This window comes from Mobula hypostoma, chromosome 20, assembly GCF_963921235.1.
Source record: "Mobula hypostoma chromosome 20, sMobHyp1.1, whole genome shotgun sequence".
Classification (NCBI taxonomy): Eukaryota; Metazoa; Chordata; class Chondrichthyes; order Myliobatiformes; family Myliobatidae; genus Mobula; species Mobula hypostoma.
In genome coordinates, this window is record NC_086116.1 from 23,835,948 (window position 1) to 23,856,815 (window position 20,868).

The window sequence follows — 20,868 nt, forward strand, 5'->3', positions numbered from 1 at the left end:
CTATATGCATGGAACTACACAAGAATCACTGCTTCATTTTACCATAGACTTGCAATTTTACTTGAACTAATATGTACATTTGAGTTAATAGCAAAGATTAAAACTATAGTTATTCTTTCACAATTCACTGGTACTTTGATTAGAATTAACATATAAATTAATTTGCAAACTTATTTAAAATATTTTAAATATATCCAAATATGGTTATGTGAGCCAATGACTATATTAATTGTATTGCAAGTCTACTTTGGTTTGAATTTAAAACCTAGCTTAATAATATGAATCCAACAATTCTTTTTTTTTGTATGTGCCATCCATCCCTCTCCAAGATCTTGGCCCAATACTGTACCTACACAAGACAACATTGTCGGACCAAAATGGTGCCTGCTAACATGCAATAATGTATTACTAAGTCCAGAGATTACTGCATTCATACTTAAGGAGCTAGCACAAGAACTTAATAGATTTTCAAAACCATCCAGAACCAAACTCACAAAGCTGGGTCATGTCAGATTACCAGGCTTTAACCCACATTAATATCACTTCAACTCAACTGAAATTGAGCATTAAGGTTTACATTCAAAATTACAGTCAAAACCTGACTACACAACTCAGGATAACACATTAGTCAGACTGATGGAAGTAATAATGACATTAATATACTCAATTTATTTAATTCTTCAGTATTTACATAACAATGCTGCAACATATAAAATTCAAAGCAAAACTTACAATTTGTAGCTTGCTGGAATTTCAGTGTCAGCATTTCAGTAACAGAGTTCCAGAAAGCATACAAGATGTCTGTGTGACTGTCCTAAAGGAAGAAAAATCAATACACATTTCCACTTATTCTTAGAGAAAGGAAATTGAGTGCTTCTAAATATTTTAATCAAAATTCTATTGACTTAGAATTTATGCTAGACAGCAATGCAAGCTGAATGGCTACCTTCTGCCTCACCTGCATTCTTTGCAAGAAAAATATCCTGAGTACAAGACTGCACAGCTTACTTCATTTAATTTATTTATTTAGAGAGACAGTGCGGAACAGCCCCTTCTGGCCCAATGAGCCACACCGCCCAGTAACTCATCCTATTTAACCCTAGCCTAATCACAGGACAATTTGCAATAACCAATTAACTTCCTAACCAGTATGTCATCGGACTGTGGGAGGAAAGCAGAGCACCCAGAGAAAACCCAAGCTCACATGGGAAGAACATACCAAATTTCTTACAGAGCATGCCAGAATTGAACTCGGACACTCTGGGCTGTAACAGCCTCACGCTAACTACTGTGCTACCATATAGAAATTTCTTGCATCCAACAAAGCAGTAAGCTTTATAGTACTCAATAATGACAACATTAGAGAGCAGAGCATCTCAGAACAGCAATGATAAGTACATTGCAAGCTTTGCCAATTATACTATGGAATTCAACATCATATTCCATGAGGATATCACAAAAAAGTTGGAGCTTAAATACTTTTGCTTTAATGTCACATTTTATTCTTAAAATTTCACATAAAATATCCAGTATAACTTCTCTGAATTGCTTCCTAGCATTTACTGTACATCCTTCCTTGAATAAGAAAAATAATACCACAAAGAAAATTGAAGTCTTACCAATGCCCTAAGTAAATGAATCATTGCAGGGTGTCTCTGGGTTACCACCACCCAACTTATGAATAGCATTACATAAAAACTAACTTGCAGAATATTTTTACATTCAAAAGTTCAATGCATTACTATGAATGCAGAACTAGATTCCTCTCTCCTTCCACCCATAATAATTGTTTATTTTGTAGCAGTTTGACGTACATTTAATAACATTTTTCTCAATGTTGTGGAGGTATAGCGATTTCTGTATATTTTCTGGCACAGACAAAATCAGGGCAGCCTGTACCTTTCTAGTTTTGTATTCAATTCCCCAAGCAATAAACAACATTGTTACGCAAACACGAGGAATTCTGCAGATGCTGGAAATTCAAGCAACACACATCAAAGTTGCTGGTGAACGCAGCAGGCCAGGCAGCATCTCTAGGAAGAGGGACAGTCGACGTTTCGGGCTGAGACCCTTCGTCAGGACAACATTGTTATCTTTGCTAACTATTTGCTCCACTTTGTCAAATCATGCATTAGTTCACTTTGTATCTCAGAGTTCTGCAATCTCACATTATTTTGATAAAGGTTGTGAACACCCAATTTATAGACAGCTTGTACATTTGAATGAGCTTTTTGTAGATTGGTGTTATGGATTTACAGGCTGCTTGTGGACTGCAGGTGTCCTCTGCTGTTTGGCCACTCAGTTTGGGATTTAATTACTGATGTGAACTGTTTGCATTACAAATGGCTCACAGGAACAACCCTGCTATATTCTGGAATGACCTACAATATGCTTTTGATTTTCCCAACATATATGGACAACTTTAAATTTCCCTAGAATACTTCATTCGCCACAGTCTTCCCTATTTGCTTAACTTACCTTAAATCATCTGGAACCCCTAATATTCTTTTCATAACTTAATTTTCTAACATTGTGTTATCAGGAGATTCGGCAACTGTCAGTATAAGACCATAACACATAGGAGCAGAATTAGGCCATTCAACACATCGAGTTTGCTCTGCCATTCCATTATGGCTGATCCCGGACCCGCTCAATCCCATACACCTGCCTTCTCACGATATCCTTTGATGTCGGACTGATCAGGAAAAAATCAACTTCCACCTTAAGTATACACACGGACTTGGCCTCCACCACAGTCTGTGGCAGAGCATTCCACAGATTAACTACTCTCTGGTTAAAATAATTCTTCCTTACCTCTGTTCTAAAGGATCCCCCCTCAATTTTGAGGCTATGCCTTCTAGTTCTGGATACACCCACTGTAGGAAACATCCTCTCCATATCCACCCTATCTATTCCTTTCAACATACGGTAGATTTCAATGAGATCCCCCCCACATTCTTCTAAATTCTAGTGAGTACATTAGGCCCAAAGCTGCCAAACACTTCTCATATGTTAACCCCTTCATTCCCAGAATCATCCTTGTGAACATCTTCTGGACTCTCTCCAATGACAACACATCCTTTCTGAGACATGGGGCCCAAAACTGTTGACAATACTCTGTCCAGCCTGACTAGTGACTTATAAAGCCTCACCACCATCATCTCCTTGCCTTTATATTCTATTCCCCTCGAAATAAATGTCAACATTGCATTTCCCTTCTTTACCACAGACTCAACCTGTTAATTAGCCTTCTGGGAGTCTTGCATGAGGACTCTCAAGTCCTTCTGCACCTCTTTCCCAGACTCCAATACCTTCCCAGCCACCGAAGTCAGGCTAACTGGCATATAATTTCTTTTCTTTTGCCTTCCTCCCTTCTTAAAAAAATGGAGTGACATTTGCAATCTTCCAGTCCTCCAGGACCATGCCAGATTCAAGTGTTTCTTGAAAGATCATGACCAATGCATCCATTATCTCTTCAGCAACCTCTCTCAGGAGTCTGGGATGTAGTCCATCTGGTCCAGGTGATTTATCCACCTAAAGACCTTCGAGTTTGCCTAGCACATTTTTTTTGTAATAGCAATAGCACTCACTCCTGCTCCCTGACACTCCCAGGCCTCTGGCATACTGCTAGTGTCTTCCACAGTGAAGACAGATGCAAAGTACCCATTTAGTTCACCTGTCTTTTCTTTGGCCCCATTACTACCTCAGCAGCATCATTTTCCAGTGGTCCAATATCAACTCTCACTTCACTTTATATAACTGAAAATAAAACTTCTGGTATCCTGTTTTATATTATTAGCTAGTCTGACCTCATATTTCATCCTTTCCCTTCTTGTAGCTTTTTTGGTTGCCTTTTGTTGGATTTTAAAAGCTTCCCAATCATCCAACTTCCCACTCACTTTTGCTACCTTATATGCCCTTTCCTTGGTTTTTATGCAGTCCTTAACTTCCTTTGTCAGCCACAGTTGCCTACCCCTGCCATTTGAGAACTTCTTCCTCTGTGGAACAGATCTATCCTGTGAACTATTCCCAGAAACTTCAGCCATCTCTGCTCTGCCATCATCCCCACCAATATCCTCCTCCACTCCACCTGTGCATGCTCCTCTCTCGATCTTCTGTAATTACCTTTATTCCATTGTGATACAGATACATGTGAGTTACGCTTCTCCCTCTCAAACTGCAGTAGGAATTCAATTATATTATGATCATCATTGATATGAATTGTACAAGTCAAGACCTTTGCACCAATTCCAGTGGCACATTATATATTACCTTTGCCAGCCACAAATCAAATATTTATTCTCATTCTGCCATCTACACTGTGAGCTGTTATTTTTCACAATAATCTTTATGCTGCACCTTATCAAGTCTACCCGGGATTTTTTCTTCTGTTCACTGTTTTATGTGTGGTTTGTTTTCCCTCAAGTGTTGAACAGGTTGAACAAAGTCTACACATTTTATTGAGATCAAGAAGCACTTTTCAATCATTGCGCAATTTCTAGCTATCATTGTTTGATAGACTAAAACATCACTGCATGTAGAATCAGTACCAAATATGGTCCTTCCAAAAAGTGCAATTGGCTTGAAACTAATCTCAAGCAGTGCTATGGATTTTACCCAAAAATGTGCATTAAATTGTACTCTGCAGGCTTTGTCAGGACATTCCCAATTCATTGCAGCTTCTGTTACAAGTTGATTACTCCTCAGCCAAAATGCCTGGGGCTGGAACTGTTTCAGATTTCAGATTTTTTTTGGGGATTTTGGAATATATAATGAGATACCTTGGAATCACCATCAATTCAGACTCTGAATTTACTGGTAAGCAGTCTTTGTCTGACACTTGATCATCACACAAATGTAATTAACAGTGCAAATTATTACATATCATTAATATAATGGAAGTATAATGTGTGCAGGGTAACAAAAACAGCACAGCAACATTGGGAGAATATCTAAATCAGCTACTAAACAAGAGCAGGCTTTCAGTCTCCACCTATGATGTCGTTTTGTTTAAAAGGCTACAGTAAACTGTATTCGTATTTTACTTATTTTTTAAAAATAGGTTTATGTAAGGTATAAAAATAACAAGCATTTAGACTTGTTCTGGTGTAAATTTTCATCAGCGATGATCTTGGCAACCTCATCAATTAATTTCTCTGTAGCTTCATGATCAGCAGGCATTCTTAAATTTCTCCAACCAGCCTGCTGAATATTAACAATTACCTTCAATTTTCTACTGGTCTTGAAAGATCTTTGCTTGTTTCATTATCAGCATACCATTAAGCAGCATATGTTGATTCTGGCACTGACGAATTCACAATTCAATACACGATCAAGATCCATTTTTCGCTTTATGCAGTGCTTTTCTATTTTTTATTAACTTCTGTTCATTATATACATGAGGTAGTTTCTCAGAACTGTCTGTGGTGCACATCTCTTGGGAACCTTCCCAGCACCTTGTGGATTTTTAAAATTTGTGACATCATGTCAATGCTCAAAAAAAAATGTTGGGCCCTTAAGGACACTCCCATAGCAGCCATACAGCAATCACACATTATCTGTGCCGTGGGGGAGACCGACAAAGGCATACGGATGGTGACAATGTTCCCTGGGAACTACTGGTGAATGAGATGCGAGAGAAAGAACTCAACTGAGAAAAAAAACATGAACATTAGATATGCCGAAGTAGCTTCTACAACATTACAAGTTATTACCTTAGTTATTTCATCAATAAAGCAGACATGTGTCACAGGATCCCTTTTCTTTATCAAAACTTTCTGTAGGTGCTGCACCTAAGAAAAGAAAATCATCAATTTACCACTTAAAATTACAGGCATAGGAAAACATCAACACCTATTAATTGCAGGTATTATCATCTTCATTTTTCAAATGAAATTCAATATTGTTAAACAAGGATTGCTGTAAGCCCATAAAAGATTGTTTCATGGCAGGTCTGTGATCTAAGTTCTGAGTAGATGACTCACATAACAAGATGGGGCTACACTCAGGTTGGTGGAGCAACATATTCCATCTAGGTAGCTTCCAACCAAATGGCACGAACGTAGATTTTTCTAATTTCCAGTAATTTTGCCTCTTCCTCTTTTTCTGTTCCCTATTCTGGTTACTCTTCCCCTCACCTCACTCTGGTTCCCCTCCTCCTTCCCTTTCTCCCCAATCAGATTTCTTCTTCAGCCCTTCATCTTTTCCACCCATCACCTCCCAGTTTCTTAGTTCATGCCCCATCCCACACCAACTTACCTTCCCCCTTTACCTTGGCTCATCTGTCACCTGCTAGCTTGTACTCCTTCCCCTCCTGCCACCTTATTCTGACTTCTCCCCGCTTCCCTTCCAGCCCTGATGAAGTATCTTGGCCCAAAACATCGAATGTTTATTCCCCTCCATAGATGCTGTCTGACCTGCTAAGTTCCTCCAGCATTTTGTGTGTGTTGCTCCAGATATATTCTCACAGAAGCAATAATTCTTTGCATGAAAGAGATACAATTCAGATTATGAACAGCTTCAGGGATTTTTAAAAAAAAGTGACCAAAGAGTATCCTGAACGTTTTGCTCAGAAACTGAGATGAGTGGCATTTCCAAATAGATATTCCCTTTGGAAGCAGTACAGATTTCAAACATGGTGGAAAATAAAATCATTAGGTAATCCAATTCGTATTGATTCAAATTATACAAATACTAATGGTGGATAATTATGAGTAGAGTGATTTTAGAGAAACACTTCTAAAAGCACATTGGGGCTTCAGCAGTTGAGTTGATTATACTACAGTCGACCTTCACCAATCCGACTACCTGTAATCCGGTTCCTTCGATAATCTGGCACTGATTATGTGATCCTTCTGTAATGCGGCATTTTCACTAATCCGGCACTCCTCAGGTCCCAATGGTGCCGAATTAGTGAAGGTCGACCTCCATATCTACTGTACATCCTAGCTAATCTAAAGATAAGTAACAAAATATTAAGTCTGTTTCTCACATATAGCTCAACAACAAAACAACATAGAAATCTGAAATTCTGCATGCGACTGATTTCGTATGATGATATCCACTCCACTCTTAGTTCTTCTACAATACCCATAAGAACACCTCCACAGTCCAAAGGGGACCTAACTTTAAATTTCCTCAATAAAAATTGATATTTATTTCAGATCCAGTTCTGAGCGACTAAATATTTTGTGGTTCTGACCCAAGTGCTTGTGGTCTACTTGAACCATAGAGTGAAACTGAAAATCTGTGCATATAGTTTGTGCAGGGCACCAGCTATGATTTAAACTAGTTAGGCAAGGATATCCAAGAAGAACCACCAAGCTTAGTGAGTTACCAAAGAAATACTTTAGATACGATTACAGAAGCTATTTACAGTAATCCCTAATCCTGGAATCATGTTTTTGTTGCTTCTGGTGGAATGGGAAAACATTTCTAATTAATATACTTTCTGCTGAATTTCAGATTATGCCTTGATTGTGACATCAACAGGCATTACTTCAACACTTTTGACAGAGGTAAAGCTGCCCATTTGGCCTTTCGGATCTCTTTAAAATTGACATATGTGGAGTAACATTCTAACAGTAGTCTGGGAATTCCAAAAGAAAAAAAAATCAAAAAGACTGTGAACTTGTTGGCTGGGATAAGTACAGATCGGCTCAAACAGCCATTAGACCATTAGAATGAATACTGCAAAATTTTAGACACATTAATAAATTTATGAAAGGTGTTACTTTAGTGTTGGCTGGCGATTTTCTTCAAACACTACTGGTAAGCTCCATGAGGTACTAAAGCAGATAAAATGAAATGTACATATATATATATATATACACATACACACACACACACACACACATACAGTGGATTCCCATTTATTGGGACACATTGGGACCTGTACATTTTGGCCCAACTAAGCAGCTGCCCCAATTAGCTGAAGTTTCATGGAAATATATAAAAAGGTATTAAAAAACAACAAAGTACTATTTAATTGAGTAACCAATTATGTATTTAAATAAAATACAGAGCAAATTAGACCACTACTATTATTACAACAGTATTATAAAACTGTGCATTAGTTCCTAATAGCTATTGACAGAGGAACTCATGCAGTGTACACTGCCATGTTCTTTTGATTGACTATAAATGAACAAAATCAGTGCAGGCACCTAGTGCAGATAATGAACTACCTTCATTGCCTTCCTGACTGAAGCAGCGTCAGAATCTAACAATATATATCCTGGTATACTGTGTAGTCACAAACTCAAGTTCAGATATTTTGTTTTGAATCGGCTTCCGTCTGCGCAAATGGATAACATAACCAATGTTCCCTCTAATTTGTAATGACCAGTGTAAGCAAAACTCTTGTGCTGTGCAATGTTTTTGCCCAGTGACAGCATGTGGGCACTGCATTTTTAAGTGGAAGTAAATCTGAAGGACTTTCTCACCAGAGATTTTGCACACTGTCCATACGTAATTTGCTTGTTAAATGACACTTTAGCAAGTTTCCAAATACCACTCCACTTCTTCCCACTTGCAAATTCTCCAGCAACTTTTGCATAGCCATAATACCCGCAGGTAACACCAGTTTCTATATTGTACATAAATATTTCTCATAGCTGCATGTTCCTGACCTTATGAGCTTTCGGTGTAGCAATTTCTACTGTTTCATTAAGTCACTTCAATTTAAGTGAACTAGCAGTTTTTTTGCACTTCATGCCCTTTGCTTCTTTGAAATTCAGCATACTGAATCAATAATTTCTTCCATAAAAACAGTATAAATAAACCAGTTCTAAAATCTGCAAACAAATCATCACAAACTCCACACTATCAACACTGTCTGCATCAGAAACCGGAAAATGAAATGTAATTATTTACGATTGTGAAATATACTTAACATGCCAATGAGGTAGAGGGTGACAACCTTTTGTGTGCAGTTTAAACTTCTTTGTACGTGAGCATACCCTAGAAGACATTGAACATAACAGAAGCACACACAAATGAAGCTATTTAAAAGCTGTTCACTCTAGGCACGTTGTAGTGTCTAATACCCATTCAAGTGTATGGGACTGATGCTAGTTAGAAATTGTTCAGTCCCAATTAAGTGGCATTGTGTCTCAAATAAACAAAAGGAATCCTGGCTCTTTTCTCAATTTGTTTTTGTTTTTTTGAGAGTTGTCCCAAATAACCAATGGCCCAATTAATCGGAATGGGGAAAATGTTAAATGTTACTCTTGAAAACTAGAATGGGAATGCACTTGACAGGCAATCCAACTGTATGAGTTTGCTTCTAATATATTTAAATTAGGAAATGGGGAAATGAAACGAAAACTCAATGGGAATGGCTTCAATGAAAAACTCTTCAACACTTTTTGAATTAATAATCTTTATGATTTTAACTTCAAATAACGATGCAATGCAGGCCATGAATAAGCATCTTTTTGAAGCCAAATGCTACAACAGCTTAAGATAACATTAGTGTGAAGATGTCAATGGCCCTGCAGGTGGATGCTATGAACCCGGATTTAAAAATCAATAAACGAGGAAGAATTGAGTAATCAATGAGCTGTAATTCCTAATTAGATTTCATAAAAACTGATCAGCAAAATCTTACTTGTCCACATGCTGCACAAATTTGATCCATTAGTTTCTCCATATTTGTCCAAAGGGCTGCACGGAAAGCTGGTGTATTGCCTGGAGGAGGCATTGTGGCTCGTCCAGGTCCTAGTAATACAAAAAATATACAGGAATGGAAAAGACAAATATATCCAGTCACAGTTAAAGACAAATTATGAAGGTCTCTGTTATCTTACTAAATGCTTTTGCTATTCCCATATTATGTTAAACTTACCTCTCATGGTGGCTTGAATTGGCTGAGTTAACACTCTTATATCCAAAGCATTGCCAATATTATCTTCAAGAGACAGCCGATACCCATCTACTACGTTACTAATGGTCTCTTTCAATGTTCCAAGGTTGTAGAAAACTTGAAGTGCGGTTCCTACCTGTGTAGGATTCTTATTTTAAGAAAAAAAACATTATACCTTAAATATGCATCAAGATAGTTTGCCAGGTCTGTTCTTTATTATTTAAAAAGCATCAAACCAAAAAAAAATTCTGACTCCTGAAGCACTATATAAACCATGAAACAGTATACATCAGTTTAATGCTACCTATTTTATCTAATGGCATTAATTTTGTCAGTGGCTAATATGCTGTATTTTGTATCAATCAATCTTTGGAAAGATTTACTGCATTATCTTTATCCGACCCCTCTGATTAGCATTTAAAATACATTGATGATCTCTAATATTAATTTATAATATTTAATATGAAGTTTACATAGAGTTCAATTGTATTAATGCAAGGAACTGTGCTTTGAAATAACAAAAAGGAAGTATGGTGACTGCTGTTGTGGTAATTTACAATGCACCAGACTGCCAGCTTGCCTGAAAAAAAAAGCAATGAAATAGGGCAATCCAGTTGACCTACATAAATAGACAGGAATTAAATTATTGCAAACAAACATGGAATATTCCCATCTGTAGTACCATGCAATAAGGAGTACAAAAGACAAGGCTTATGGCAGGGTAGAGAAGTAGAGAGGGGCAAGAATGAAAAGTGAAAGGGGTCATAGAACAAGTAAGGAAACAAAAGAAAAGTGCAAGTGAAAGAAACAGAATCATCTGAATTTACCAAAGGAAAATATTGCAAATGCTGGAAATCTGAAATAAAAATATGGAAATGATTTACTGAGATTAGAATGTTGCAGTCTAACTAGTTGTAAGATGAAGTGCTATTGCTTGAGCTTATGTTGAACTTTGTAAGGACAGTACAAGAAGCCAGACTGAGAATGGGATAAAGAATTAAAATGACAGCAAGCACCAGGTCATGGTGGTAGACTGGAGATGTAATGCAAGCTCTTACCCCAAGCAACAAATTGTGCCCCCTATGTAATAGGACCCAGAGTAGTAAATGTAGTGAACTAAACTGAAAGTATGTGGCACGTGGCCAAGTGATTAGGGCGTGGGGCTCATGATCTGAAGGTCGTGGGTTCGAGTCTCAGCCAAGGCAGCATGTTGCGTCTTTGAGCAAGGCACTTAACCACACACTGCTCCTGTCCACCCAGCTGAAAATGGGTACCAGCAAACGCCGGGGGTTAACCTCGCGATAGACTGGTGTCCTATCCGGGGGGGGGTGGGGGGGGGGAGAGGAGTCTCATACTCTCAGTTGCTTCATGCCACAGAAACCAGCATAAGCACTGGCCTGATGGGCCACAAAGGCTCAGGGCAGACTTTGACTTTGAAACTGAAAGTACAAGGAATTTGCTGCTCCACCTGTAAAGTGTGTTTCAACTCTAGGCAGTGGAGAAGAAAGAAAGTGGTTGCATAGGAAAGTGCATTGAAAAAGGGATTGGCTATTGCAGCAGGAGGTGGAGCAGGTAGTATTGTCCTTAAAGGAGGAAGGAAATAGAAGATGTGTTCAGTGGTTATCATCTCGGAATTCTCTGAAATTAAGGGGTATAATCTGGAAACTAGGGGAAAAGTTGCTGAAAAGTTGATGGGAGCCTATTTTGCTTCATGAGGGAAGATAAGGGGTGACATCTGAAATGTGGGGATATTGAATGAACACAGCAAAAAGCCTTTTTGGCCAATGACAAGGAATCCAGGGTTGAGGGTAAATGAACACATACTGCAAGCATTTGAACAAGAAGTCATAGTATTCAAAGAGAATGCCAAAGTTCTACCAGTATCAACTTTGCAACCAGAGGAGAGAATGTATTAGACCTGTTTTATACCAATGTTCTCACCTCGGACAGTCAGACCACATATCTATTTTGCTAATTCCTGCACACAGACTACTGGTTAAACTAGTCAAACTAGTTCACACGGTAATCAGGACTAAGCCAGAAGATGCCACCTCAGCGCTACAAGACTACTTCGAAAGCACGACTAAAAGCATATTCAGAAAGGCGGCTACCTATGATCTTTATGTCAACGCTGATCAACATACAGGATCAGTGACTGGCTACATAGAAAGATGCTTTGAGGACATTACTGTGATTAGACTCTACACTGCCAGGGCAAACCAGAAACCATGGCTGACTGTGCACTGCTTAGGGATCAGGACAATGCCTTCAGATTGGGGTACAGGACAACTAAGGTCAGCAAGCGCCATGCTCTCCTATACCATCAGGAAGGCAAATTGTGAGTACGCACAGAAAATCAACAGACACTTTCTTGACACCAGAGGGACACGGTGCAACCATAACCGATTACAAGTCCACCCTGTGGGTCCATGATGATGACACCTCCCTTCATGAATGCTTTCTACGCATGATTTGACTAATTGAATGGTGTGACATTGAGGAAAGCTTCCTCTTTTCCTGAGGATCAGGCACCTTGTTGGCCGCAGCTGATGTGAGGAGGACACTAGGCAGGGTAAACCTATGCAAAGCTGTAGGGCTGGACAACAAACTTGGTCAGGTGCTGAGGGACTGCGCGGCCAACTAACAGAGGTCTTAATGGACATCTTTAATATTTCTCTGAAACAGTCCACTTCTACTGCCCAGTGGCATTTCCTTCAACAATCATGAAGTGCTTTGAGCAGCTGGTAATGCATTGCATAAAATCCCACCTTCCAGATACATTGGACCCTTCCCAATTCTCCTACTGCTCAAATGATGCCATAGCCTCAGCCCTCCACTCTGTCCTGTCCCACCTAGAAAATTACGCCTGCGTGTGATGTTGTTCATTGACTTCAGCTTCGCATTGAACACAATCACCCCTCAGAGGCTGGGGAGTAAATTTCCTTAATTGGGACTCAACATCCCTCTCTATAACTGGATCTTGGTCTTCCTGATGGAAAGATCCCAGTCAGTCCAAGCCGGCAGCAACATCTCAAGCTTCATCACGCCGAGCACAGGTGATTCCCCCCCCCCACCTCCACAGGTTACATGTTCAGTCTTTTGCAGACTCCCAACTACTCTGCCAGATACAGCTCAAACCACATCAAATTCACTGATGACAGACAGTGGTTGGCCTCACCAGCAACAATGATGAGTCAGCATACAGAGAGGAGGTAGAGAAGCTTGTCAAATGGTGCAAGAACAACAATCCAAGTCTCAGCACGAACAAGACAAAAGAGAAGATTATGGACTTCAGGAAGGCACAGGGCGACCACTCTCCATTGCACATCAATGACTCTGCTGAGGAGAGAGTGAACAGCACAAAGTTTCTTGCTACGCACATAACAATCTAACCTAGACCCACAACACCCGCTCACTAATCAAGAAGGCACAGCAGCATCTACACATTTTGAGGAGATTAAGGCATGCAAGGTTCCCTGTCCTCGTACTTACTACAGGAGCAATGTCCTGTCTGCCTGCATCATTGTGTGGTAGCATCAGTTTTAGGACTGCTAGAGTGGGTAACAGCTTCTTCCCTCAGTCTGTGAGACTAATGAATACCCTGCCACCATCGAGGTCTCATCACTAAGACAGCAAGCTGTTTACTGTACTGTTTGCCTGTGCTGTATTTTACTATATGCATTTTGAATTATATTTTATCTTTCTTTTTAAATCTTTTTATTGAATAAGTATACAAAAAGGTAAGCCATATAAACATTAATACAATGTTAAAATATAATAAAATTACAGAAGGTATCAATACCAAAAAAGAATACTACAAACAATGTAATTTAAACATAAAAAACCAAGATAACATAATAGTATACTAAATTTTATATATATATCAATAGAAGAAAAGAAAAAAAATCCCAAAAAAAAACCCACCGTGCAACTAACTAAAAGCAAAGCAAAGCAATGGGCTAACTTGAAACCAAACAGAGTTAAACTTAAAATCACGTCCTCAATCCCGACCTCCATTAAAAACAGTGAAAAAAAAACAAGAAGGGTATATATTACATTAAATGAAAATATCGAATAAAAGATCCCCAAGTCTGTTCAAATTTAAATGAAGAATCATAAAGGTTACTTCTAATTTTCTCCAGATTCAAACATAATATCGTCTGAGAGAACCAAAAAAAGGTAGTTGGAGCATTAAGCTCTTTCCAATGTTGTAAAATACATCTTTTCGCCATTAAAGTAAGAAATGCAATCATTCTACGGGCTGAAGGGGAAAGATTACTAGAAATTTTAGGTAGTCCAAAGATAGCAGTAATAGGGTGAGGAGAGATATCTATATTTAATACCTTAGAAATAATATTAAAAATGTCTCTCCAAAAAGTTTCCAAAGTAGGGCAAGACCAAAACATATGAGTTAAAGAGGCTATCTGCCCCGAACATCTATCACAAAAAGGATTAATATGCAAGTAAAAACGCGCTAACTTATCTTTGGACATATGTGCTCTATGAACAACTTTAAATTGAATTAGGGAATGTCTAGCACAAATAGAGGAAGTATTAACTAATTGTAAAATCTGCCCCCAATCATCCACAGAAGTGGTAAGCCCCAATTCCTGTTCCTAATCTACCCTAATCTTATCAAATGGAGCTTTACTAAGTTTCATAATAATATTATAAATCATAGCCGATGCACCTTTCTGACATGGATTAAGGTTAATTATCGAATCTAAAATATATGTAGGAGGAAGCATTGGAAAGGAAGAAAGTATAGTACCTAGGAAATTTCTAACTTGTAAATATCTAAAAAAATGTATTCTTGATAAGTTATATTTATTAGATAATTGTTCAAAAGACATAAGGGAACCATCTAAAAATAAATCCAAAAACCGTAAAATACCCTTAGTCTTCCAAGTTTGAAAAGCGCCATCCGTAAAAGAGGGAGGAAAAAATATGTTACCTAAAATAGGAATCGCTAACCCGAATTGATTAAGATCAAAAAATTTTCTGAATTGAAACCAAATACGCAAGGCATATTTAACTATCGGGTTAGACACCTGCTTAAGGCGTTTCGAATCAAAAGGGAGAGAGGAACCTAAAATAGAGCCAAGTGTATAGCCCTGAACAGATTGTAGTTCCAATGCTACCCATTTAGGAATAGATAGTATATCCTGGTCAAGTAACCAAAATTTCATATGTCGAATATTAATTGCCCAATAATAGAATCTAAAGTTAAGTAATGCTAAACCTCCATCTCTCTTAGCTTTCTGTAAATGTATTTTACCCAGTCTCGGATTTTTATTCTGCCAAATAAATGAAGAAATTTTAGAGTCAACTTTATCAAAGAAAGATTTTGGAACAAAAATTGGTAATGCCTGAAACACATATAAAAATTTTGGCAAAAAAAACATCTTAACTGCATTAATACAACCAAAGTTAAATATAAAGGAAACCATTTAGATGAAAGTTGAGTGATATGGTCTATTAATGGTAAAAAGTTAATCTTAAATAAATCTTTATATTTACAAGTAATTTTAATCCCAAGATAAGAAAAGTGGTTATCAATCAATTTAAATGGAAATTTATAATATAAGGGAAGATGTTTATTAATCAGAAAGAGTTCACTCTTACTAAGATTTAATTTATAACCTGAAAAAAAACCAAATTGTGCTAATAACTCTAAAACAGCAGGAATGGATTTCTCAGGATTAGAAATATATAAAAGTAAATCATCAGCATAGAGTGATAATTTATGGGACTTTAATCCCCGAGTTATCCCAGTAATATTTGAAGATTCTCGAATGGAAATTGCAAGAGGGAATTATATTTTATCAAGCTATTTATAGTATATTTTTTGATTTATGTGCTGTGTGTGATATATGTTGTGTGGAAGCACCGTGGTCTGTCAGATGACACTAAACTTGAACTTGAACGAAGATAGTGCATCAAGGAAAAGGAAAGAGATGAGAGAAAAGTGAATATCATTAAAACTGACAGAATTTTCTTGCTCAGCATAAAGTGGTACCAACCCAGCCATCAATGTACTGGAAAGAAAGGTGTCAGATGGATGACAAGCAGGCAGAGCTTGGACCCATTTGAGACTGTTCAGCAACACCTAGCTAAAGGATAAGGGTGGAGTCAAAAGAAGAAGTTATTCAGAGCATGTCAAGATAATAGAAGAACTTCTGCACTTTTTGACTGTATTAAAGAATTTTCAGTGTGAAAATTAGACCTACAAATAACCAGAGCTGGAGAGACCATTGACTTATTTGGTGAGTTACCAATTTTCAATTTGATTTCCAAACATATTTTCCCATACATCAAATCCTGCTATATATTGTTTTACTTTCTTAATTACTATCTCCCTCCCATATGCAACACAGATAGTAAACCAAGCTGTGATTCCACTGGACAAGTACTCTTGATATCAAAACCAAAGTATTTGCTCTTCATAAGTTAATCTAGATACCAAAAATCAAAAGCTACTAAATAATGGGATACAGTACAGTCAAGGTTAACATTGTTTTTTATTCACAAATGCTTGTGACATGGAGGTTAATTTTATAATGAATCTCCGATTATCAGTTGTGAAATGCAAACAGTAAAGGAAAAGCTATAAGAGCCGTGTAAATTGCTAACTAAGAATTCTAGATGCTTGCCTCTACACAGGTGTTACTTTTAAATATTGTTTGAATACAATATCACCATTCACACGTAAGGAATATTTATTGTATCCAGAAGGCTCTATAGGAAGCCTGGAGACAAGACATAGGACCATAAAAAAAACAAGAAAAGAATGACATCAATCAAATATCATCACCAATATGAAAATGACAGCCATTTAAATATCATATAACCATAATCACATTAAAAATTCACAACTGTAACCTTTATCAACCCCAATGGCATCCTTTTATGCAATTTAAAAGGATGGAAACAGGAGCATATGATAACCCATTCTCAGCTACACAGCAATGCTGAGAGTGCTCAGCCCACTGCTGTACACTCTGCTCACACACAACTGCACAGCCAAATACCCAAGCAATCATATCGTCAACTTTGCTGATGAAATGGCAGTGGTGGGGCTCAATACTAGCAATGATGAAATGGCCAACGAAAAGGAGATGGAAGAGTTCGAGGCCTGGTGCCAGGCAATCACCCTCTTCCTCAATTTCAACAATACAAAGGAGATGGCTGTCAACTTCAGGAAAACCCACACCACTCACACCCTTCTTTACATTGGCACAGTAGTGGAAACTGCAAGCAGTTTCAAATTCATGGGAGTTCAGATCTCATACAACCTCTCATGGTCCCAGAACACACCCTCCAGAGTCAAGAAAGCTCACCAACACCTCTATCTTCTGAGGAGGCTGAAGACAAGTGGTTTATGCACACCAATGTTCACGATCTTCTTCAGATGTGCAATGGAGAGCATCCTAACATGCTGTATCAGTGTGTGATATGATATCTGCACTGTAGCAGACAGAAAGATCCTATGACAAGTAGTTACAACTGCTCAGCATATCACCAGCATACCATCCATCAAGAAGATTATATATACAGAAAGGTCCCGGGAAAAGGCCAGCAATACCACGCAAGACCCCCAGCACCCTGTTTATGAATTGTATGTCCTACTCCCATCAGGGAAGAGGCTATGCAGCATTCACACCAGGACCGCCAATTACTTCCCTCAAGCCGATAGGCTGATTATCTACACCCATTATTCCACCCTATCACTCCGCACCACATAACACATCACCTCGCGTCACTTTATGTACATATATACATACACACTGCGTGTGAGTGTGTGTGTATGTATTTTTATATACTGTGTATGCATACTATACATGAATATGTCAGGAAGATCCTTCCCCTCACCCCCCCCCACGGCCCCCAAGGATGACCTGCTCGGAGAATACCTCAGACAGGCAGGGAATGTGGAAGTGGAACTGGGTGAAGCAGAGCCAGATGACCAGAGGCCATGGCAGGACAGGCCACTGCATGGGATGTACCATCGCCAGATATCAGAGCAAGTCCTACCAATGGCTGGAAATGGCAGGGCTGAGGGACAGCACAGAGGCGCTGCTCATGGCTGCAAAAGAACAGGCGCTGAGCACAACAGCAACAGAAGGAGGGGTCTATCACACCAGACAGGACCCAAGATGCAGACTGTGCAAGAAACTGCATATAGTAGTAGGGTGCAAGATGCAGGCAGGAATAGCATGCACTGAATGGCACAACCAAGTTGCAGGAATTGTGTACATGAACATCTGTGTTGAGTATGGACTGGACACGCTCAAGTCCAAATGGGAAACACCTGAGAAGGTAGTGGAGAATGACAGAGCTAAGATCCTGTGGGACTTCAAAATACAGACTGATAATCAGGTACTGACCAACCAACTAGACATAGTAATAATGGACAAGAAACATCAGGAAGAAAGAATATGAGAAGCTAGAGAAATACCAGGGCTTGAAAGAACAGATAGAAAAATGTGGAAGATTAAAGCCAGAGTAATCCTCATAATGATAAGCGCACTTGGAGCTGTGACACCTGGACTGGGAGAGTGGCTCCAACAAATCCCAGGAACAACATCTGAGATCTCAGTCCAGAAGAGCACACTACTAGGAACAGCAAGGATACTGCGCTGAACCTTCAAGTTCCCAGGCGTGAGATTGAGGTGAAGGTAGCCATACACACCACCCATAAGGAGCAAGAAAAAATATACATTGTGTGTGTGTGTGTATATATATATATAAAACTTATATACAGTTTAATACTGTGTTATAGAATTGTATTTATATTTATTTTGCTTTTTTATTGTGTTCTTTATGCTTACTGTGCTTTTTTAAGCTGCATTGGATTCGGGGGAACAATTATTTCATTCTCCTTTACACTCCTGTACTGAAGAATGACAATAAACAATCTTGAGTCTTGAATGACGCTCAACGATACGACAGAAAAACACCTACAACTCCGCCACTTCCCTGATCATTTCACATTCTAAACATAACCAATTCCACTCAGGTCTTTTTCTGGAAACAGTCGGCCAACAAACATATAACCACTACAATGTAAAACAGGGTGACCAAAAGATTACTTCTAAAAAAAAATGATTTATTCATTTATGGAATGTTAAGTGTGTGCTCACTTACATTTAATTATTGAGCTCCAACCAAATGAAAATCAAAGTACTTGTCCTCATCTACAAATTCATGACATTACCTTCCATCTGTACATTCTTCTGGGCTGCACATCCAAATTCAGGCTCTCCAGTGCAGCTGAATTTCTGTACATCAATTCACAGTATTGAATTTGGATCAATATAGTGTTATCACACTGAAGTAACTATTCCATTCTGCTTCGGAGGACACTGTCAAACAAGATCTAACAGCAGGACCCATAACTGAAAACTAGTGCAGATGAACAAAGGCTTGATCAGAGAATCAAGTTTTAGAGGTGGAAAGGTAGTGAAGGAATTACAGAACCTTTTGACTCACCTTCCAACTATTAGCAGTGAAACAATTACAATCAGGAACGCATAAGAAGACAAAATTAGAGTTGCAGATATCCAAGCATTTAAAGAGCACAGTTATGCTTGAGAAATAAGAGATCCAAATCCACAAAACATCCAGAAACAGTAGATATTTTCCTCTAAATTAAGGTGTTGCACAAACCGTCATGCTAGGGTGAACAGGACATGGTCTGAGTGAAGATACAACAACAGAGTTTTAACTAAGCTTATGCTGGAGGAAATTGGGCATTCAGTCAGACATGTATTGGAATAAGCAAATCCAGAGGAAACAAAGGAATGGAATAAGGGCTTTGGCAGCAAAAGAGGCAGGTGTAATTCTAAGAACACTTCCTCAACTTTATTTTTATTACCAGGAAACAGAAGCAGCAGCATTATGTGTCAACTATAGTTCAGTATTGGCATTCTCACTTCAGCAAAAGTCTGTAGTGGCTTGAGCCCAATTCCAGGACATTCCAATCTTGCTGCTCGACTGAAGTGGTTATAGAGTGATAGAGTCATAGAAAAGTACAGATCAGAAACAAGCCCTACAGCTCATCTAGTCCGTGCCAAACCATACAAACTGCCTAGTGCCATGGCTGCCAGATCAGTGAGATGTACTCTCTGTATCCATTTCACACAAGAACAGAGTACAGGAACAATGGATGTCAATATCAAGCAATAAACCAATTGATAATTTCCCCAACATTACTATCTTGGCAACAAATAGATTTGTTAAATTAGTGAGTCATGTTTCTACAGTTCAATATGATCATTTACTACAAATAAAATTTTATAATATTTAATATGATTCATAAATAATTTGAAGTGGGTCACGCATTGATTAAATAACATACAAAATATAATCAAGGTATGTCTAGTCATATCATCTGATGGCAATCAAAAGCAGGCACTCCAAAATTCTGGAACATCTAGGTTGACATATACTGTTAAGACTACTGCATTGTTGAAGGTTTTTTAAATTATTGAATAAACATATAAATTAAGGCCTTTGTCAGATGGATATTTACTAACTGTAAAATACATTTCCTTCCCCCCGCCCCACCACCACTAAAAAGAGTGTTATATGAATGTTCCAGTTCTAAATTAAGCTCCATAAATAATCTTGCGCCTTTAATGTTAATTTTCATTGGGGTTAAAATCTGGAATATATTCCAATTTAGCAATACTTCCTTGCACAACCCCACCAAGCTGTTTTAAGACAACGATAAAAGAATTTAAGCCTCCATTTTAATTTTCTTTAAACAAGCAACAAAACATTCTATTAAAAATGTGAATCCAATCAACTGATTAATGAGCTATTAATAGGTGATATATTTGAGACTTCAGCCCTAAAGGCACAAATAATCTCTCACAATTAGCTTAATTCATTATGGAATTTTGACATCCACACAATGGAACCCAAGTTGCTTTCCAGATTGCCATCAAATACACAGGGTACAATGGGACTGCAAATTCAAACCCAAGAGACAATGTTGG

At 38.2% G+C, this 20,868-nt stretch overlaps 1 protein-coding gene across 2 annotated transcripts in view; it reads right to left on the reverse strand.

Annotated features, from left to right (window-relative positions):
- cog5 (component of oligomeric golgi complex 5) overlaps positions 1-20,868 on the reverse strand; it is a 115,521-nt gene that overhangs the window by 31,587 nt on the left and 63,066 nt on the right. For both annotated transcript variants that reach the window (XM_063072545.1, XM_063072546.1), the window contains 4 exons: positions 9,848-10,013; positions 9,611-9,720; positions 5,715-5,792; positions 733-814 (listed from right to left, as the gene is read on the reverse strand). In XM_063072545.1, coding sequence (XP_062928615.1) covers positions 733-814; positions 5,715-5,792; positions 9,611-9,720; positions 9,848-10,013 — 436 coding nt within the window. The remainder of the gene's footprint in view (positions 1-732; positions 815-5,714; positions 5,793-9,610; positions 9,721-9,847; positions 10,014-20,868) is intronic.